This window comes from Mus caroli, unplaced genomic scaffold (genome assembly GCF_978045245.1).
Source record: "Mus caroli unplaced genomic scaffold, Mus_caroli_1 scaffold_16, whole genome shotgun sequence".
In the NCBI taxonomy this organism is placed as follows: Eukaryota; Metazoa; Chordata; class Mammalia; order Rodentia; family Muridae; genus Mus; species Mus caroli.
This window is the reverse complement of record NW_028227271.1, coordinates 23,098,645-23,121,550: the sequence shown is the minus strand read 5'-3', so window position 1 is coordinate 23,121,550 and position 22,906 is coordinate 23,098,645. Positions and strand designations below refer to the sequence as shown.

General features: G+C 46.3%; 1 protein-coding gene and 1 pseudogene across 5 annotated transcripts in view; one reads left to right on the top strand and one right to left on the bottom strand.

Annotated features, from left to right (window-relative positions):
* The window catches only part of Mrtfa (myocardin related transcription factor A), a 169,762-nt gene that overhangs the window by 23,295 nt on the left and 123,561 nt on the right, over window positions 1-22,906 (bottom strand). For all 5 annotated transcript variants that reach the window (XM_021183976.3, XM_085831766.1, XM_085831767.1 and 2 more), the window contains one exon: window positions 8,422-8,487. In XM_021183976.3, the coding sequence (XP_021039635.1) occupies window positions 8,422-8,428 (7 nt within the window). In that variant the 5' untranslated portion in view covers window positions 8,429-8,487. The remainder of the gene's footprint in view (window positions 1-8,421; window positions 8,488-22,906) is intronic.
* Window positions 3,696-3,827, top strand: LOC115029511 (U4 spliceosomal RNA; annotated as a pseudogene).

Here is a 22,906-nt window from a genome sequence, read left to right as displayed (position 1 = left end):
GAGCAAAACTGACATTTTAGAAATTGATTATTTTAGTATTGTGTTATGGTAACAGAATATGACCAACACACTGGTTTTCCAGGTTTCCTTTTGATAGACAAGCAGTAACATTTGTGTGCGCATACACATATGCACATATGACATCTGATATCTTCTTTAACCACTCTGCAGCTTATGGTTTTAACTGTTTTATTACTAAAAACTCAAGATGTATTTCTATTTGTGTGAATACACACACAGGTTCGAGCTTGCAAGTATGTATACACACACACACACACACACACACACACACACACTTGCATTGGAGAGGGCAGAAGAGGGTTTTGGAGCCCCGGGGATAAAGTGACTGGTGGCTAGGAGTCACCCATCATGAGTGCTGCAGACTTAACCCTGGTCCTCTACAAGAACAGCAAGCACTCTTAACCACTCACTCACCCACATCTCTGGCACATTTTAAAATTTCTTTTTCCTTTTATACTTTACATATGTTGTGTATTGTGTGTGTGATGGGGACACACTCCATGGTGCATGTGTAAAAGTCCCAGGGTAACTATCTGTGTCTCTCTGCTTCTACCACGTAGGTCTTGGGGATCAAACACAGGTGACCAGCTTGGCAGCCTAATGTCCCTCCACCTTCTTCCTTTAGATAGTGTCTCTCATTAGATCTTGATGGCTGGGTTAGACAAGGATCCTCCAGTGTCCACCTCCCCAGGCTGATTTATAGGCACATGTCACCACAGTCCGTTTTTTTTTTTTAAATATATATTTATTTATTTATTTATTATATGTAAGTACACTGTAGCTGTCTTCAGACACACCAGAAGAGGGAGTCAGATCTTGTTACGGATGGTTGTGAGCCACCATGTGGTTGCTGGGATTTGAACTCTGGACCTTTGGAAGAGCAGTCGGGTGCTCTTACCCACTGAGCCATCTCACCAGCCCCACAGTCCGCTTTTTAAGAGTGCTGGGTCCTCATGGTTGCCACAGGTGTTTACTTGTGATTTTCACATCATTCTGCAGCCAAAGGCCTTAGACTGTCCTATTGTTCCACCACTCCTTCCTTGGTAAAGTCCAAAACAGTTTTAAAAAAGAGAGACGGGTTAGTGAGATGGCTCAGTGGGTAAGAGCACCCGACTGCTCTTCCGAAGGTCCAGAGTTCAAATCCCAGCAACCACATGGTGGCTCACAACCATCCGTAACAAGATCTGGTGCCCTCTTCTGGAGTGTCTGAAGACAGCTACAGTGTACTTACATATAATAAATAAATAAATCTTTAAAAAAAAAAAAAAAAAAAGAGAGGCTTAGGGGGCTGGTGAGATGGCCCTGAGTTCAAATCCCAGCAACCACATGGTGGCTCACAACCATCCGTAACAAGATCTGACTCCCTCTTCTGGAGTGTCTGAAGACAGCTACAGTGTACTTACATATAATAAATGAATAAATCTGAGAGAGAGAGAGAGAGACAGACAGATAGACAGACAGACAGACAGACAGACAGACTGAGACTTAGCCATGCATGGTGGCAAGTAATCGGGAAGCTAAGAGAGGAAAGGAACCTCAAAAACAATACATTCAACACACACACACGTATACACACATGCACACACACATGTACACATACACATACAGTGCACACACACACAGGCACACACAGGCACTCAGAGGCATGCCCCATCATATGCCCCAGGGCTCGGCTTGGCACATGGTGAGTTCCGTCTTTTATCTATGTGTGGTACTGAGGATGCTGGCAAGCACCTACCACTGAGCTATAACAGTAACAAAGTAGCCAACAGAGAGCCTCACAGTCTTCTCTGCTCCCTTTAGTATCTTTTGAGTTTTGTTGGGTTTTGTTCTCAGATGCACTCTTGAGCAGCCTGGAATGCATTATGTAGGCCAAGCAGGCTATACCTCACTCATTATTACTTTGAAAAATATTGTCCTTTATACCTCAAATATTAACAAAAATTATGAAAAGCAATGCCACCCTCCTATTCTTTTAAAAAGATATTAAAATTATATTTAAAAAACTTCATCAAAAAGATTACTTGGAAGCTGCTCCTGACAGTGCACACCTTTAATTCCAGCAGGAGGGAGGCAAACACGGGCGTATCACTACAAATTTGAGGCTAGTCTGGTCTACATGGCAATTTATAGGCCAGGGTGTCACAAAACCAAAGATGAGTTGGAGGCCAGTGAGACGGCTCATGGGAAAACGCACTTGCGGCTAAGCCAGACTAGCAGACTCTCATCTCTAAGACGCACATGGTGGAAGAGAACCAACTCCTCCAAGTCCTCTGACACACACATATCCACCCATATGCACTCACTCACAAAATAAATATCTCTGTTTATGTGACAAGGTCTTTCTCTCTTCCTCTGGCTGTTTTGGAACTCATCTGTACACTAGGCTGGTCTCACAGAGATCCACCTGCCTCTGGCTCCTGAGTGCTTTGATTAAAGGTGTGTGTTACCATGCCTGGCCAATAAAAAAATGATAGCTTAAAGAAGGCTTTCTCTACCCTGTCCAACAGGGCTTGTTGTTGTTGTTTGTCTCCATTCGGGCACACAATGAACTCCAGACTCCTATTTTAGGCCTTGGAGCAACTGGCCCAGGAGGGCCTCTATGCCAGTCAGTGTGCACTGAGGGAAACACACCCTGGAACAGCAGGAAGAGAAACAAGGACTCCACTATCAAGAGCGCAGCTTAAACTTCTAGGAGCCATCGGCCCAGCTGGTTTTCCTGAGCGGAAAGCAAGCATCCCAGAAACCACATGCCCATAAACACATGCCAAACTCATGCCCACATGCCAAACACATGCCACATGCCAAACACACTTCTCTCTGGGCTTCAAATTAGGGGTCAGTCCAGCCTCATTCCTGAAATACAAAACAACTCCCCGCGTCCCCCTAGAAAACAAGCTAGAGCTGTAACTGTAGTTAAACAGTCACAGTCCTGTGGAAGGACACGTCCGTCATCTCATAGGTTTCTTTTCGTTAACAAAAACCAAAACACAGAAAAACAAGAAGATGAAGAAAAGGAGTTGGAGGAAGGGAGAGAGGGAAGGGAGAAGAAAGGGACAGGGTCGGGTAGACAAACCGAGAGCATCTCTTCAGCCAAAATCACCTCTGTATCTATCTGAGAGGGCAGATGGGCTGTGCTGAGGTTCTGAGAGGCCCACAAGCAGCTGGAGCCTAGGGCAACCAGAACTACCCACCGGCTAAAGTTGTGCAGGTGGGGTGTTTTCTAAGCTCCTTCTGGAAAGGGTAGATCTTGGCCAAACCTCTGGTTAATAGGGTAGCAATTCTGAGACTAACATAAAAGTATCCTTCTGAATAGATTTGAGCAAATGGACCTCGGAAGCCTAGACAGACAAGGGTCTGCTCTTTCCTGGCCCACACAATGGCACTAATCTATGAAGTATCTACTGAGACAGAATGTCCTAACAGTATCAGCATTCCCAGGCTGGAGACTTGGCTCACCAGCTAGGAGCCCTTGCTCTTGCAGAAGACCTGGCTTGATGCCCGATATCCACATGGCCACTCACAACTGCCTGCCACCTCAGCTTCAGGAAATGCAGTGCTTTCGTTTGACCTTTGTGGGTACCAGGCACACATGTGGCACACTTACATATATGCATACAAAGCACTAACACACACGGTAAAATAAATGTAAAAACAAAACAACAACAACCCTTAGCTTTGCACAGTGGCAGTATCGTAGCCAATGAGACTCATCTGAGGCGCGATTATTGCTAGTTGAAAACTTGCCCCCCCAAAAAAACCCTTTAGAAAACAAGCAAACATTTCTTTGAAACCTACAACTTTATCACCTTAGTCTTTTGTGGGAAACGAGCATAGCCCACTGTCCCCGAGTGCACCCCTGGGATGGCAAGGCTTGCTTTAGTCCACCTCCACCCCCACTCACAAAAAAGAATTTAACTTGAGTGGAAAAGGGGACGTAGAATGAATCCCACCGCTCCGCAGGATGATGTGTAAACTTTTGTCAAACTAAGATATCTCTTCAGGGTCAGACGAACAGGAACTCTTTTTTTTTTTTTTTTTTTCCGAGACAGGGTTTCTCTGTGTAGCCTTGGCTGTTCTGGAACTCACTCTGTAGACCAGGCCGGCCTCAAACTCAGAAATCTGCCTGTCTCTGCCTCCCGAGTGCTGGGATTAAAGGAGTGCGCCACCATGCCCGGCAAACAGGAACTCTTTAGCAAGTATAAAATGACCCGCTTAGATTAGCTATGGGCGCTAAGTGTGCAAACTGCCTCTGTATAGGTAACCAACATCCTTAGTTCAAGATGAACAATAGGGTCAAACTGCAACTGGGGGACTAGAAAGCACAGGTGGGTCAGAGTTCACTCAGAGCTTAAGGACCCGCTGCTGGCACCCACTCTTTGCAGGGTCAGGACTTACATGGAGACCTAAAGCCACTCACAGGCCGCTGGTGGGCCCAGTCACTCCTCTGCTTATCACTGTACCTGAGCACCTCTGAGGCTGCCTTTGGATGACACTAACTAGCTGTCCTCACACTCCTCAATTCTAACCAATCAGACAGGAGTCATCAATGGCCCTGGCTAGCCAGGGGTAAAAATGTAAAGACATAGTACAAGGTGGCTTTGCAGGTAAAAGCATTTTCTGCCAAGCTTGACGACCTAAGTTCATTCCTGGGATTTGCATGAAGGAGAGAAATGATTCTTGAAATCTACATACACACAGAAACATACACACACACATTCATATCACAGACACACACACAAAGAAACACACACACACACAAACACACACACACACAAACACACACACACACAAATAAAGGACATGGTTCAGCTAGGGACAGAGCTAAGGAGGAAGAATGTTTGCCCAACATGAAGACCTGGGTTTGATTTTCAGCACCAAGACCTGAGAGGATTGAAAAGCCAAGCTCAGGAGGGCCAGGCGAAGCCCCCAGAACCCTAAGGACAAAGAGGTATTCCTTCTCCTGTGTGCTGAAGCATCAAGGTTGCTTGGTACTAGCTCATGATGACAGATAAACAGGCGGCTGCAGCACCAGAAAAGCCCCTCTGCTCACTGTTGAGAAGTCTGGCTGGAACAGGCTAAGAAGGAAAGACAGTGGTTCTACTCTTACACCCAGGAGTTCCTTATCATTTGGTCAGGACAACATCCACACCTGCCTTTGGAAAGTGTCACGCCTCTGACAGCTGGCCTGTCAGAACACCCTTCTCATCTCTGACCTTCACTCTGTGTGTGTATCAGTCAGCATGGGGGTGGAAAACAAAGGGTCCCACGCACAGCCAGCCTCTGAGTCTCTTTTCCTGATCACAAGGGCATTCCTGGCTCTGCACTGAAAGGCCCGCTTGCTTCCTGCATGTGCCATCTTCCCTCTTCTTCAGAAGCTCTAGAGAAAGTTCAGAGCCTAGACCGCATGGGTCTCTACATTCTGGGACTCTCTATTTGATGAGTTTTAAGTGGTGTTATATTTGAGACATAATGAGAGTCAAGGACACTGGGAAATGGCCCTGCTTAGAGTACATTGGAAACCAGCTCCACATGCATAGCTGAGACACACGATCAGAGAACATGAGCCGCAGAGAAAGCTATGTTGGAACTAGAGGAGGTTAATCCCTTAACTCCCCCCCGCCCCCCCAGAAGGCTGCGCTCAGTGCTGAGCAGAACATGGAAGAGAACAACCGTGATGGGAAGGAGCCACCAAAGCACACCACGTCCGGCAGACTTGCTGTCCCAGCTGAGTGGAGCAGCTTGGCCGACATGGGAACTACAAGGGAGTGTTCTGGGAAATGAATAAGCTAGGTTGACTTTTCCTTTCCATGGTCATAAAAGATTGAAGGTATAAACCAGAAATAAAATATAGCCCCAGGGACTCTGCTCCCTTCTCTGGCTTTGCTTGCTTGCTTCCTTCCTTCTCAGTTGTCCACCTAATCTAAATACAAGGACCCTGTGGAGAGCCCTCAGGCCACCCCGACAGACTGCAAGGGGATGCTGTAGAGTAGAACGTCTCACTGCTGGCTGCCACTGGCTGTGTCTCCCTTAAGTCTTGCGGTGAAGGTGAGGAGAGCAGTGAGCACCAGCATGGTAGAGGGAGCACCTGCATGGTAGAGGGAGCACCTGCATGGTAGAGAGTGATGGGGGGCAGGCAGGGTGGCATTGAGGTAGGCACTGGTGAGAGGGGCGCCTCACTCCTGACACTTGCCTACACTTCACTTCTCTTCACCATCTTTTTTGCTCCCTTTCCTCTGAGAGAAGCTGAAAGCCAGCACTTTCCACAGGGAAGAGCTCCTGGAGGGGAGACACTCTCAAGGAGCCATTTCCACTCCCATGGGAGAAGTTGAGTGTTCCCAATCCACAGAGCCAACCCAAACATGCAGTTAGGTGTCTAGGACAGCTGAAACCTGGGGCCCAGCAAGACGGGAGAGGTTACTGACGATATTTCAAATGCTGTGACCGTAATTCTAGCTAGTTTGTTAGTTTTTACACACACACACACACACACACACACACACACACCCTACTTTGCAGTCAGCTGTCTTCATTCATCTAGGGTGAGGTACTGGGAGACAGAGACACAAATAAGTGACTTTCTTCAGGAAGCTGAAGGTACACACCGACAAGTGCAATTTCTGAGCACCACACAAAAGAAGTGCCAAGCAGGGAGCCATGACTGCTCAGTTCTCCCCCAGAGATCCCAGTATAACATGGAAGTTGGGAAGAAGAATGTGGGGATGCGGGCATTCTACTCCTGCATAACCTCCTGACCCTGAACCTCCTACAGCCCTAAAAAACGAGGCTCTCAAAATTAGTGCTGCCTTACAGCAGCTGCTATGCATCTGCACGCAGGCGACTGCGGCAACCCAAACTCTGGCTGCTGTAATGTATGAGGGCTTCGCAGACACTAAACAGATATGCCATTTGTGAAGGGGTCTAGGAGGATGGGACTGGATCCTTGATGAGGCCCGCAGACCGTAAAGCACACTGCTGCCCTACCAATAACACTACCACAGAATCTACTGCAGCGGCCAACAGAGGTCAGGGATGGGTGGGAATCCTGCTCTGGAGGTTCACAGACCACAAAGAACAGCATGGGGGCGGGGGGGGGGGTTCACACCATAGAGAGGGCAGTGAACAAAAGGTTAACACACAATACAAATCAAACGCCACCCTCAGCCCGTTAGAAGCCTCAGTGGCTTCCTAATGTTCCTACAAGCCAACACTCTCTCCGTGGTGCCCCTCACTCTAGCTCAGTACACTCAGACACTGGCTCTCTGATATGCTTTTTCTCTTTTGTTTGTCTTTTGTTGTACTTGTTGCTGTGATATAGTCTCACATTATAACCCAGTCTGGCCTTGAACTCCTGCCTCAGCCTCCCAAATGATGAAACTATAGGAATGAGTTTGCAGGTTTATCGAAAGTGTCTCCAACTTCTTCCTGTTAACTGTAAACGCATCCACCACCATTACTTTCCTACACCACCCTTACTAGGAGGTGTAATGTTATCTTCTTCCTCTGTCTCCACTTCCTCCCTTCACTCTTGCCTTTCTAACCCCAGCTCTCCTGAAAGCAGGGGCAGATTCACTGTAGCTGCACACATGATTCCTCTGAGTGAGTGGCCAACAACATGGATGGCAGCGGGGCAGTGGGACAGCGGGCAGTAACATGTGGGGGAGACCATGACACATCATGACAGCAGATGCTGCTGGTGTGTGTGTGTGCGCGCTCTCGCTGTCTTCCTCCTCAGGGTGGAGCCGAGTGGTGACGACATACCACCAGGGGACGGAAGCTTGTATGATCTTCTGAGAACTCACGAAGACATGTCAGAAGAGCAAGACCCTGGTTCCAGCCTTCACTGTCTACGGTGCTCTTAGTATTTAAAACAGGCTTTCTTGTCTCTAACAGAGTCTAAGGCTTGGTTTCATTTCTACCCCAGGGATGCAGACACTGACCCAGTGTCAGAACAGCTCACCAACAGCTCCATCCAGGCATGCACACACGCATATCCGCCATGGGTGCCTCATAGCTCTAAAATAAACTGTAGTTCACTGACGGTACCTGTCTGCAAGCGAAGAGTAGAGGTTTCTTCCTAACAGCTGAGCACAGAGGTGAAGTGGATGTGAGCAGAGCAGCCCTGCTCTTCCCATGAAGGGATGCTGGGAACCCAGGAAAGAGGCAATTCAAAGGCACAGGGCTATCTGTTGACCTGCTGGAAGCCTAACACTGCTTGTTTCACTGAACATGATGAATCTGAGCGATTGACAACCTGTTCCATCAAGGACTCCTGATGGAAAAGAGGCAGGTAAGACTGGAACGAGACCCGTGACCCCTGCTCTGTAGGGTGCTCCTTTGCCACAGAGGAGCCAAGCCAACCCAAGGAGCAAGTGTACAAACACCGAGAGAGACACTTACGCGGCATGATCCCTTGGCTCACCAGCTCCTCCCGGGTCCGCCGCTGCTGGAGCTTCAACTGCAGCACTGCATGGTAGCAAGAAGAGAAGACAGATGCAGGTTAGTCAGCCATTCCACCTCAGCAGACACATTCTCAAATGCAGCAAAGTCTAAAAGGTAGCCTATGGTATGAAAGGAGGATCCCAAACTGCAACTGTGGGTAACAGCAGAAGTGGCCTGACACAGCAGGGTTTCCGCATTCTGCTGTGGGCGGCAAGAGGAAGTTGCGAAGAGTCTTGCAGGGTGATAACAATCCACAAACTACCAGTCTTGCCTCTTGCTTAAACCTTACAGAACTCAGCCTTCCTCCTGGGACTGAGAAACACCAACCAGTTCTAAGCTCAAAGAAAGTCTAATGGGGCTGGCGCCCAGCACAAAGAGCTGTATAAGTTCTAAGTGTTTGCACACAGCATGCTGAACAAATGCACTCTGCACACAGACCACAATCTAAAAAGTATGGCTACTTTCACACACACCACATTCCTCTAGACTACAAGGTATCTAGCCGTCCACATGCTTCTGTTTTCACACAGGGCTTTCTCTGCTGAGAGGAGACACCCAAGAGCTACGACTTAGCGCTAGTGGAGGCAGGTGTCGCTTCTAGCTCTGTTTGGCAACACTGCTCAATGAGACAACAGGGATCTTTATCAACTTAAACATCAAACATCTTTACAACTATCCACTACTCAAAGGATCAACTAGCACAGCTGTGGTTACGATGCTAAGAAAATGTCTAGGTAGGGTTAGGAGGATCCCAGAGCCCACAGCAAGTCCCCTTCTGTCTAACAGGTTTCAACTGCAGGGCCCTCAAAGTCACATCGAGGGTAACCTACAAATACTAGGACAGTGGTGTACAACACGGGCCTTTTCCAAGGATGGAGGACGCTGGCTGGGCTCTTGCCTACGCTTCAAGGTCACAGGAACAAGCACAACTTCTCTTTCTCTCAAAATTATGATTTATGCTCCAAGTTCCTTTCCCTGTCCTGTTAGCAAGCTTGCTTGCCTCCTTCTGCTCTTATGTCACATCAGGCTGCAATGGGGACTTCCAGGCACGATTCCCTAGGGTGAGACACCCCAACGAGAATGTTAAATTTTACTCTTCCTTAAGTACCACGGACTTTCCCTCACCTTTAAAATTTCATTTTTTGCTTGAAAATTTCCACTCTCTTTTTCTTTTTCTCTTCTTCTCTATATTCTCCACTATATTCAGAATTACGTTGGGTCACCTAAGCTACTTTACCTGCACAGTGATGCTGGGCGCTGGGCATGGTTACCTCTGAATTTACAAACTCCTATAAATTTAATTTAAAAAAAAAAGTCTTATTAAGCCAAGCATGGTGGTTCATACCTATATTCTCCCAGCCTTTGGAGGCTGAGGCAAAGAACAGTTAAAATTTTCACATCAGTCTGGGAATGCTACAAAGTAAAAGTTTGTCTCAAAAAAGAAAAAAATGTTATTTGTATTTTATTTTAGCAGGCATTTAATGACAGGAATCAGGGGCAGCTACTCAGAAGACTGAGGCAGGAGGATCAAAAATTCAAAGCCAGCCAGGCGCGGTGGCGCACGCCTTTAATCCCAGCACTCGGGAGGCAGAGGCAGGTGGATTTCTGAGTTCGAGGCCAGCCTGGTCTACAGAGTGAGTTCCAGGACAGCCAGGGCTACACAGAGAAACCCTGTCTCGAAAAACCAAAAAAAAAAAAAAAAAAAAAAAACCACAAAAATTCAAAGCCTACCTTGGCTATAAAAAATTGAATTGGCATACATCTTTAATCCCAGCACTCAGGAGGCAGAGGCAGAGGCAGAGGCAGAGGCAGAGGCAGAGGCAGAGGCAGAGGCAGAGATACCTCTGAGTTGGAGGCTAGCCTGGTGTACAAAGTGAGTTCCAGGAGAGCCAGGGCTACACAGAGAAACCCTGTCTTGAGAAAGGAAGAGAGGGAGGGAAGGAAGAAGGGAGGGAGAGAGAGAAGGAGAGGGGGAGAGAGAGCGAGAGAACCAAATTGACTCTTAAAATGTTGAGACTTTGGAAATCTAACAAAGAGGCAATTTCTTTTTAAACAAATTAACATTGCTTAAAATAAAGTTCTAATTAAATAGGTAAAAGCAACAACCATTTCAGTGGCTGATATTTATAGCATGTGCTTTGTACCAGACCCCATCCTACATATCTTTGGTGTGTCTGTCTGTCTGTCTGTGCTGTTTTGTGACAATGGGGATCAAACCCTGGGCTCTGTGCACGCCAGGCAAATGTTCCCTGAGCTACCTTTCAGCCCTATGCATTTGTGCTCTAAAATCCTACGGAGATTGGTAATTTATCCCACCTTACAGGTTAGGAAAGTGAGGCCTACAGAGACCAATTCACCTTGTTTGTCTCAGTAATGGGGGAGGAACAAAAACTGAACCCAAACAATCTGATGTCACAACCTGAACTCCAGCTCTGTTTCTCCCAAGGTTTTCTGCAAGTCAGCTCTGCCGAGATACCAGGCCTCCTGGGTTCATTATCTGGTGCGGAGGAAAACCGCTGGCTCAGATTAGGGTCAGAGGAGATGAGGTAATCAACTTCAGTGGGGGAATCTCGCCTGGGAACTGGACTGCAGCGTTAACACAGACACCAGCAGCACAGCACTAAGATGCAGCCGGCGAGGAGCCACCGCATTTGTACCTTTGCTTCTGTGCTCGGTGACTGGTGTGCTTTTAACGTAACCCCACTCCACGGCCCGATGGCTCAGGGGTCATAGCTAACACACGCAAGGCCCTCAGTTTTAACCTCGGCACTGACAAAGAAGGTGGGCAGCTCTACAAAGATAGCTGTGATCACCATCTCCGTTCTCAAAGAAAAAATTAGAGCCTGTTCTAGTTAGAAGGGTTTTTGTTTTGTGCCACAAAGATGAAGAGAACAGAAGCTGGCTCAGCTGGTTCGAGCCTGATCTATAGTTTTCAGGTGTGGGCTCTTAGCATCAACGCCTACTCATAAGAGAAGGGAAAGCCAGACCAGACAGGATAGAAAGAGATGAAGGGGCATCTTCTACAGTGTACCTAAGGCCCAGGGTAAGATAAGCTATTAGGGACTGCTTAAATATAACAAATTAATTTGACTTCAGAGAGCAGAGACCAATGAAATTAAATTGAGCATGACCGTTTCAAATAAAGAATAATTAGTGAAACAGCTATTATTCAAGAGTAATTTTGAAATACCAATTAATAGTCTGATGTGAGGTACCCACAGCCAGGGTCACAAGGGCCACTGTGTGACTGTGCTGTTGTTTGTGAAGATGAGAGAGTGGGGGCTCTAGGGCTGGCCATGCTAACCTGGTTTCTTTTCTTTTTCTTCCAATCCTTGGCAAAAAAAATATTAATTTATGCATATGGGTGTTTTGCCTGAATGTTTCTTTGTGCACCACACAAATGCAATGCCTGTGGAGACAAGAAGCAGGCACTGGATTCCCAGAAACTGGAGTTACAGCTGGCTATGAGCCTCACGTGGGTGCTGGGAATCAAACCTGCGTCCTCTGAAAAGCAGCCAGAGCTCCTCACCATGAAGGAGTCTCTCTGGAGGGGTGGGGGGGGGGTGGGAGGGTCCTCCAGTTCTTCTCTGGCAACCACCCAGCTGCTTCACCAGTTATAACTGCATTTGTTCGTCTGTATACAGGCTACCCACACAATCCCATGGAGACACAGACGCTGGATTACGTTTGTGGGATTTGGTAATGGTAAAGGTAAAGACAGGCTTGTGCACAAGCAGGCATTTCTGTTGACTCTTTATTTATGGGGACTGATAAGGAGATCAAACAGTGATGACTTACAGTCAAACAGCAGAGTATGCCACAGTCTTACTTCCATGTATCTCCCCAGACTAGCACTGTCTATGGTTCACAAGCAAAGGCACTTGCTGCGAAGACTGACTGAGTTTGATCCCTGGGACCCAAACAGTGAAGGAAGAAAACCAACTCCTCCAAGTTGTCCTAAGACTTTATGTCTGTCTGTCTGTCTGTCTGTCTGTCTCACACACACACACAGAGGGATAACAAACAAATTTAAGAATAAAAGCAAATCATCTGAACTGTTTTTAATATTTCCTGGGTTGAGTGGTGGACAAAGCACTAAGTTTATTAAAACACGCTTTTTTAATATTTCTTGGGTTGAGTGGACAAAGCACTAAGTTTATTAAAACACGCTTCCGTCACTCTCTAGCTTCAAGCTAGAGAGCTTCTTTTCCCGGGAAGGTCTGGAGAAGCAGCTGGGCATTCGTCTTAGCATGTGATAATCAGAGCATCATCCCGGCATCAGTGAGTCACATCAATTTTATTCATGCATCGTACACTGTAGTTGATCTCATATCCTTAAATTCACTTCGTGGTATTCAAACTATAAAAATATATGACCTATCATTTAGACTCAGATACCCTGAACACACTAGTTTTATTCTTACCATGTGCCGGAGGGATGGCTCAGTGGTTACACACACTGGCCAAGGTTCAATTTCACATAGAGGCTCACAACCACTTGTGAAATCAGTTCTAGGGGATCTGGTGCCCTCTTCTGGCCTCCTCAGGCACCAGTCTTGTTAAGTGGTACATGGACATAAATGCAGACAAAACACCCATACACATAAAATACAATTAAAATTAAAACTAAGTAGGTAAAACGTGGGGTCTGGGGCCGGAGCTCACTTGGTAGAATCCTTACCTAGCATTCACTAGGCCCAGTAGCACACAAACTAGGTGTGGTGATAGTCCCAGGAATCTGGGGAACATGGGCAGGAGGGTCAAAGTTGAAAGTCATTTTTGGTTTATATATATACTCAATTCAAGGCCAGCTGGTGATACATGAGATCCTGTTTCAAAATAAATAAAATAAATGACATTGGGAAGCAGTTGAAGGTGCCCTGAGAACAGGGTTTTGCTGTTGGTGTTCCTTCCAGCGTCCTTCCAGCGTGGTGTTCCTTCCTCCAGAGCAGGGCCTGGAGGCTGGGGGGAGAGTGCTCTTCACTCAGTCATCAGCAAGAACTTACTAGACAGCCACCACACAGCAGGCACACACAGGACAACCGGGAGACCCAGCATGTAGTGCCCTGCTAACAAGTTTGACAGGAAGCCCTGCAGCACAGTCAGAGCTCAAAACCCTGTCTCTCCTCCTTTAATGCTCTGCTGCTAACTTGTAACATTGTCTCTTGCTATTACAAGGTCAACTCTTTAAAACACATTTTAGGGGAAACAAAAAAGCTGGGCAGGCAGAGCACATGGCTTACATCCTTTTCTCTTCTCTCCTCAGCTGCAGGAGGGTTCCTGTGCCAAGTGCCAATGTGTCCATTTGCCTCTGTCCACTCCACCTTCAATTCCTTCTCTGTTCCCTATCAAGGCGGCAGAGGCAGCGCTGCTGCTTTCATCCTCCTACTCCTCCTCCCCTCCCTTCCTTCTACCCTCCTCTTCCTTCCCCCTCTTCCTCCTCCTCCTTTCTTCCTCCTCATAGTTATTATAATGGGCAGTGTAGACAAAACAATGTTCTTAATGACCCAGCACATGATGGTCAGCACCGGAGAGATGGAATTGATAACAGCTTGCCTGGTACAGACTTTGGTCCTGGCTAATCAATCGTGGTGTTTGTTTCCAGGCACGAGATAGACAGAAAGCCTACTGCATGTCTGTTTGATCTGTATAAGCAGAAACATTTTCAAACAAACAAATGGAAGGCTACATTTGATTGTGGCAAAAGACAATCTTGGCCGGCCAGTAAATCAATTTCCAGACTTGAGCCAGTTTGCAGACCCATAACTCCTTGAATGAAGGCGTGGCCAGGTTCCTCTGAGGAAGGATCTTGATAAGACACCTAAAAGGTTTGCTATTAGCCTTTCTCTAGTTTTTCCCCAGAGGGACCCAAGGCCTTTTACAAGTACCCTTTTACTGTACACTGAGAAAAAGGAAATAATCAGATTTTCCGGGGTCTATTGGATACTGGTTCTGAATTGATGGAGATCCCCAAAAAACACTGTGGCCCTCCAGTTAAAGTAAGGGCCCATGGAGGACAGGTGATTAATGGAGTTTTGGCTGATGTCCAACTCACAGTAGGTCTAGTAGGTCTTTGAACACATCCTGTGTTCATTTCCCTAGTTCCAGAATGTATAATTGGGATAGATATACTTAAAAGCTGGCAGAATTCTCACATTGGCTCCCTGACTGGTGGAGTGAGGGCTATTATGTTTGGAAAGGCTGAATGGAAGCCTTAAGAGTTGCCTCTGCCAAAGAAAATAGTGAATCAAAAACAGCATCGTATTCCTGGAGGAACTGCAGAAATTACTGCCACCACCAAGGACTTGAAAGATGCAGGGGTGGTGGTTCTCACTGCATCTCCCTTTAGCTCTCCTTTCCGGTCAGTGCAGAAGACAGATGGATCATGGAGAATGACAGTTGATTATTGAAAACTAAGTCAGTCAGTAACTCCAACTGCAGCTGCAGTACTGGATGCACTTGAGCAAACGAACACATCTCCTGGTACCTGGTATGCAGCTATTGATCTGGCAAATGCCTTCTTCTCGGTACCTGTCCATCAGGACCACCAGAAGCAATCTGCTTTCAGTTGGCAAGGCCAGCAGTTACACCTTAACAGTGTTGACTCAAGGATTTATTAACTCTCCTGCCCTGTGTCATAACTTAGCTAAAAGGGATCTTGATCATTTGTCTCGTCCAGAAAGTATCACATTGGTACACTATATGATGACCTCATGCTGATTACACCGAGTGAACATGAGGTAGTAACCACTTGGGACTCACTGGTAACACATATGTATATCAGAGGATGGGCAATAAATCCAACCAAAATTCAAGGACCAACTACCTCAGTGAAATTCATAGGAGTCCAGTGGTGTGGGGCATGCAGAGATATTCCTTCTAAGGTGGAAGATAAGTTATTGCACCTGGCTTCTCCCACCACAAGAAGTACAACATTTCGTGGGTCTTTTTGGATTCTGGAGACAGGACATTCCTTACTTGGGTGTTGCTCAAGCCCATTTACCAAGTGACCTGAAAAGCTGCCTGCTTTGTGTGGGGCCTGGAACAGAAGAAGGCTCTCCAACAGGTCCAGGCTGCTGTGCAGGCTGCTCTACCACTTGGACCATATGACCCAGCAGACCCGATGGTACTTGAGGTGTCTGTGGCTGATAGAGATGCTGTTTGGAGCCACTGGCAGGCCCCTGTAGGTGAATCACAGGAGAGACCTTTGGGATTTTGGAGCAAAGCTCTACCATCATCTGCAGACCACTGTTCTCCCTTTGAAAAACAGTTCGTGGCCTGCTATTGGGCCTTAGGGGAAACTGAACATTTGACAACAGGACACCAAGTTACCATGGGACCTGAACTGCCCATCATGAGCCATGTTATCAGACCCTCCAAATCATAAAGTAGGATGTGCACAGTAGCAGTCTATTATTACCAAATAGAGGTGGTATATACACGATCAGGTCTGAGCAGGTCCTGAAGGTACAAGCAAGTTATGTGAAGAAGTTGCTCAAATGCCTATGGTTTCTACTCCTGTTACAATGCCATCTGCTGCCAAGCAAGCGCCTACAGCCTCATGGCATGTGCCCTACAATCAGTTGACCGAGGAAGTGAATACTAGGACCTGGTTTACTGATGGCTCTGCATGTTATGCAGGCCCCACCCTGAAGTGGACAGCTGCAGCACTACAACCCCTTTCTAGGACAACCCAGAAAGATATGGGTGAAGGGAAATCTTCACAGTGGACAGAACTTTGGGCAATATACACATGGTATTGCAGTTTATTTGGAAGAGGAAATGGCCAGATGTACAACTGTTCACTGACTCATGGGCTGTAGCCAATTATTGGCTGGATGGTCAGGGACTTGGAAAGACCATGATTGGAAAATTGGTGAGAAAGACATCTGGGGAAGAAATATGTAGACAAATCTCCTCAAGTGGGCAAAGGATGTGAAGATATTTGTGTCCCAAATAAATGCTCACCAAAAGGTGACTTCAGCTGAGGAGGAGTTCAATAATCAAGTGGATAAGATGACCCATTCTGTGGAGAGTCAGCCTCTTTCTTCAGCCATCCCTGTCATTGCTCAATGCGCACATGAACAAAGTGGTCATGGTGATCGAGATGGAGGTTATGCTTGGGCTCAGCAACATGGACTTCCACTCACCAACGCTGACCTGGCTACAGCTGCTGCTGAATGCCAGATCTGCCAACAGAAGAGACCAACACTGAGCCCCAGATATGGGACCATTCCTCGAGGTGACCAGCTAGCAACCTGGTGGCAGGTTGACTACATTGGACCACCTCCTCTGTGGAAAGGACAATGTTTCATTTATACTGGAGTAGGTACTTATTCTGGTTATAGATTTGCCTTTCCTGCACGTAATGTTTCTGCCAAAACTGCCATCTGTGGGCTGACAGAATGTTTTATCCACCATCATGGTATTCCACACAGTATTGCTTCTGACCAAGGAACTCATTCCACAGCCAGAGAAGTGCAACAGTGGGTCTCTGATCATGGAATTCACTGGTCTTACCATGTTCCCTATCATCCTGAAGAAGCTGGTCTGAGAGAAAGAAGGAATGGCCTTTTGAAGACACAGTTACAGGCTGGCGAGATGGTTCAGTGGGTGAGAGCACTGACTGCTCTTCCAAAGGTCCTGAGTTCAAATCCCAGCAACCACATGGTGGCTCACAACCACCAGTAATGAGATATGATGCCCTCTTCTGGTTCATCTGAAGACAGCTACAGTGTGCTTAAGTATAATAATAAATAAGGGATGGTGAGATGGCTCAGTGGGTAAGAGCACCCGACTGCTCTTCCGAAGGTCCAGAGTTCAAATCCCAGCAACCACATGGTGGCTCACAACCATCCGTAATGAGATCTGGCGCCCTCTTCTGGAGTGTCTGAAGACAGCTACAGTGTACTTAAGTATAATAATAAATAAATCTTTGGGCCGGAGTGAGCGGGGACTGAGCGAGCGGGGTTGACTGGAGTGAGCAGAGGTCCTAAAAACTCAATTCCCAACAACCACATGAAGGCTCACAACCATCTGTACAGCTACAGTGTACTCACATAAATAAATAACTCTTAAATAAATAAATAAATCATTAAAAAAAGACACAGTTACATCATCAATGAGGTGGCAGCAGCATGGAGGGCTGGGGCAGGGTTCTTCAGAAGGCAGTATATGCTTTGAGTCAGAGTCTGATATATGGTACAATTTCTCCCATAGCCAGGGTCCACGGGTCCAGGAATCAGGGGGAAATGTAATAATAGTTCTACTCACCGCCACTCATAGTGACCCTCAAGTAAAGTTTTGTTTCCTGTCCCTACAACCCTAGGTTCTGCTGGCTACAAGTTTTGGTTCCAGAGGAAAGAGTGCTCCTACCAGGAGCCACAACAAACATTCCATTGAACTGGAAGCTCAGACTTCCCCCTGGTCATCCTGGGCTTCTAAAGCCCTTAAACCAACAGGGTAAGAAAGGGATAACAGTGTTAGGAGAGGTGATAGAGCCAGATTGCCATGGGGAAACTGGATTGCCTCTCCACAATGAAGCAAGGATTAAGTCCAGAGTGCAGGAGATCCCTTAGGCGTCTCTTGGTACTACCACGTCCTGTGATTAAAGTCAATGGGAAACCACAACAGCCTAATCCAAGCAGGATGACAAAGGATGCAGACCATCAGGAAAGAAGGTGTGTGTTGCTCTTCCAGGGAAAGAGCTGAGACCTGCTGAGGTGCTTGCAGAGGGTGAAGGCAATACAGAATGGGTAATAGAGGAAGGTAGTTACAAATACCAGCTAAGGCCACGTAACCAGTTGCAAGAAACGAGGATTATAAAGTAGTATGAATTCCTTCTGTTTCATTTTGTTAAGAAAACATTTGTATAGATATTTGTGCCTTCTTCTAGTTTCTTTAACATTAGTTGGTATTTAAGTTAAAATACTAAAAGAATGTTCCCAAGGAACATTGACCTATTTGAAATTTACAAATGTGCTTGCGATTGTACAAAGTATAGTTATATCATGTTAGGCATATTTATGACCTGGTTATTGCTTCATTTAGACATGAGATATGACTTATGTCAAGTTGACGAGGGGTGGATTGTACGGCTATTCCTGGTTGTTAACTTGACTCTATCTGGAATGAACTACAACCAGAACTGGAGAGCTCATCTGTGATCCAGATCATGAAGACACAGGTTTCTGACCTGGACCTTGGCATGGAGATCTTGAAGCACAGTGGCCATGAAAAACTTAGGCCCAGGCTAAGGCAGAACACCCTTTAATCCCAGGAGACTAAGTCAGAGAGATCTCTGAGTTCAAGGTCAGCCTGGAATAAAGCAAGTCCCAGATCCAGGCAAGGTGGTACACACCTTTAATCTGGGCCACACCTTCTGCTAGAGGCCTACATAGGGACTTTGGAAGAAGGAAGATTCACTCTTCTGACTGCTTGCACTTACTTGCCAGCACATCTGTTGGAACCTACTTCTACAGAAGACCAGCTGAAGCAACTAGCCTCATGGGATTGAGCAACTACTAGATTCTTAAGACTTCCCAATTCACAGCTGACCATTGCTGCAGTATTTGGACTACAGACTGTAAGTCATCACAATAAATTCCCTTAATATACAGAGTCATTTCATAAGTTTTGTGACTCTACAGAACCCTGAGTAATACACTAATTAAGTGGTTGGCCTCTTAGACTTAACTCAAGCATTTTACATTTCCAAGCCAGGGCTGTTAGGAATGCTGTCCGAAGAGGACTGACTCTCATTCTCATGGAACTCTAAGGTCTAATGGGGAAGAGGACTCAGTGACTCATTACATGCTGTAAGGTAGCAATGTTTACTTATGGCTTTCAAACATGAGTTTCAGTGCCAGGCACAGGACACCTCCCAACAAGTGATGGTCAAAGAGTTCCAGAAGCCCCCAGGACAACACAGGCCGAGGCTGTTGCTGTTCTCTAGGCATCTGTGCTAGGATGGTAAGACTCTCAGTGACAGCGGACAGAAATAGCTGAGATCACCCCATGCTTTGGTGTCATGAAGAAACCAAGCTGGGACTGACTAGGAAACGCCTTCCCTGCTGCACAGCTTTCTTAGGTCGAGGTGGTGCTATGCCAGCTGCGGAAGGAGAGCAGAATCAAGGGTCTTATGCAGTGTGTTACAATGCCAGACAGGAAGTGCTCCCTGGTACAACTGTGCCATGACTGCTACTGGAGAAACCAGCCACTTTCTGGTTGGCTGTGAGGCCTCCTTCACAGGAAGACATTTCTCCGTTGGTAGGGGAGGTCAAAGTCCTGGGTGGAGGCTACTACTGTGTTACTAAGTGGACATATTGTCAAATGGCCTTCAGGTATTTTCTGTTTATACCACAGATTAGAGCTGTTCTCACCTTGGACAGAGAAAACTCTTTCTGCAGTGGGCACAGTTAATGGAGACTCAATTAGTCACAGTGCTAGGGGTCAGAAACTAATGAGTGCTCAGCCACAGATGTGACATTCCTAGAAACTCCTCTCCTCACAAGGCTCACCGAACATAACAGAAGAGGAAAGGACGGGGAGAATTTCTGTAAAATGCTGTCTTATGGACAATGTGGTCACTGCACTCAAACTCAAATAGCTGTGGTTACCTGCACTTGATCAAGCCAGTCACTATTCCAGTGTGGACTGGGGGAGGGGATCACAAGGTCCCACCTGTAGCTGACAAACTGTTGGCAGCTGATGGCTGCGGGAGTGAGGGATAGCTGGAATATTTGTAAGTTCACAGAAAATGCATTCAAAGGACATTAGAGAAAGAAGCAGAAGACATAGGCTGCAGCCCTGACTCTGTTGCTACATCAATCAAACCACTCCACTTCTATTAGCCTCAACTTTCATCATGTAATCTTGAAAACTAACCCCTGCCCATTAAAACTTTGAAATTTCATAAATGTACTTAGAAATCACCCTGTGTACCTGCAAAACAGATCTGAGGCTTTTAAACAATCGATTTCTTTATAGCAGAATTGCTAGAAACAACTTTAATATTTAAAATAAAAGAGTCTTCTTGCTTATTGCAAAACATTTTGGGGAAAAGAAATTATTTATTTAGAGACAGGGTCTTGTTATATAGCCCTGGATGACCTGGAACCCAGTATCTAGGGCAGGCTGGACTCACAGAGATTCACCTGCCTGTCTCCTGAGCACTGGAATTTAAAGGTGTGAGCCATCTACCCCAAGTGAAAAGATTGGATGCTATTGTTGTTGTTGTTATTACTAAAATGTGTCTGTGTGAGTAAAGGTCATGTGTGCAAGTGCCCACAGAGAGGTAGGGCAGAAGACAGTGTCAGATCTCCTGGAGCTGAAAACACCTGGATTGTGAGTCACCTGAAATGGGCCTGGGGACCAAACTTGGTTCCTCTGGCAGAGTGCCTTAGTTGGGATTTCTGTTGTGATAAAACACTGTGACCAAAAAACAACATGGAGGAGGAAAGGGGTTTATTTCAACTTACAGTTCCACATGACAGTTCATCACTGAAGAAGTCAGGGCAGGAACTCGAGACAGGAACAAATGCAGAGGCCATGGAGGAGTGTTGCTCACTGGCTTGCTCCTCATGTCTTGCTTAGCCTGCTTTCTTATAGAACTTAGTCTGCCGGCGTCACCACCCACCATGAGCTGGGCCCTCCCACATCAATCATCAATCAAGAAAATGCATCGATAGGCTTGACCACGGGCCAGTTTGGTGGGGACATTTTCTCAATTGAGGTTCCCTCCTCTAAAATGATTCTAGCTTGTGTCAAGTTAATATAAAATCAGCCAGCACAGAGAGCAACAAACACTCTTAGCCACTGAGCCATCTTCTCTAGCCCCAACAAACCATTCTCATTTAAAAATCACATCCCAAGTTTTCCTTCTTGGTGGTGGGAAGTGAAAGGAAGGAGGAAGGGAGGTAGGGGAAGGAATGAAGAAGGGGGAAGACAGAAACAGGGAAGGGTAAGAAAAAGAAGAAGGAAGGGGAAGAGCAGGGCAAGGCAGGGCAGGGCAGGGCAGGGCAGGGCAGAGCAGAGCAGAGCAACACTGCTTCCCTCTGGAAGGCATGGTCAGGGCACTCTGTTCTCAGATTCTAGTCCCCTTGTAAGTCTAAAGATCAAGACCCAGAAAAGGGCAGAAGTATCAGCAACATTCAATGCTGAAATTAAATGCACAGTGAATGTTCAAAGTACCGTTCGAAAACTCTGAGCTGTTCATGAATAAGGAGTGGTTGAAGGACCCACAAAGGCCCACTTATTTTTTGCTAGAGAAAGGAGGACTAGCTGAATCTCAAGGTGAATCTAGAGTGAATGTAAAAATGTAAAAACAGAAGACAATGAAAGCGTATTGTCTTTGGGGTACTACTGATTCACTCAGTTAGAACTGAGTGTGACCAAGTGTGCTTATGATCATAGCACTGAGATGGCTGAGGCAGGAGGATCTAGGATGAGAGCTCGGCCTAAGTAGGCTGCACAAAGAGACTCAGTAGAAGGGGAGAGGTGCGGAGGAAAGGAGAGGTTAAATACATCAGTGGATCTTGGTACAGAAAAATGACAGCAGTGGGGTGGCTGGAATCCATACAAAGCTTGTGTTCACCTAACATCTACATGGCGTGTTTGTGGCTCATACTGACAGGCATAGAAAAGGTTTCATTGGGGACAGCTGGGTGGAGGGGTTCTGGAACTCTCTGTGCTATCTGTGTAAGTCTAAAACTGTTCTAAAATCAAAGTTTATTTAAAAGAATTGTAATCTAGGACTGGTGAGATGGCTCAGAAGTTAAGAACACTGTCTGTTCTTCCAGATGACCCAAGATTGATTTCCAGTACCACAGGGTGGCTCACAACAGTCTTTAACTCCAGTTCCAGCTGATTCAATGCCCTCTTTTGGCCTCCACAGGCACAAGGTAAATACTATGGTACAGAGATGTATACTGCAGACAAACATCCATACAAAAAATTAAAAACAACAACAAGAAGACTATGTGGATCTTATTTCTTCAAAGGAATTTATGAATCAATTAGTGAATCCCATTGAGGGTTGGGCTTTCAGACTGAACCGCTGCCCTCTCTTGGACACAAAGAAATCACTATGTCCCAAACAACTAATTATGAAGAACAAAGAGTAACAGGTTCTAGAGGATTTAAAGCATAAAGTGATCTGTAGCATAAACAAATACAACTAATTACAATGTAATACTGTAAAGATAGTACTGTAGAAGAAAGATAATACTGCCTGACATATGCTAAGACATGTCTCACAAACTGAGATTTCAAACTTGACTGTTTGATAAGTTCTGTCAGCCTTTTTACAAACCCATTTAGAAACCAGAAGTAACAGCCACCTGAAGGAGATAAGTATTTTCCACTTAATCTGACGCTGTTAGGAAGGAAACAGAGCTTTTGCTGAATGAAGTGCCTGCCCCTCCTGGGTGGGAAACCTGGGCTA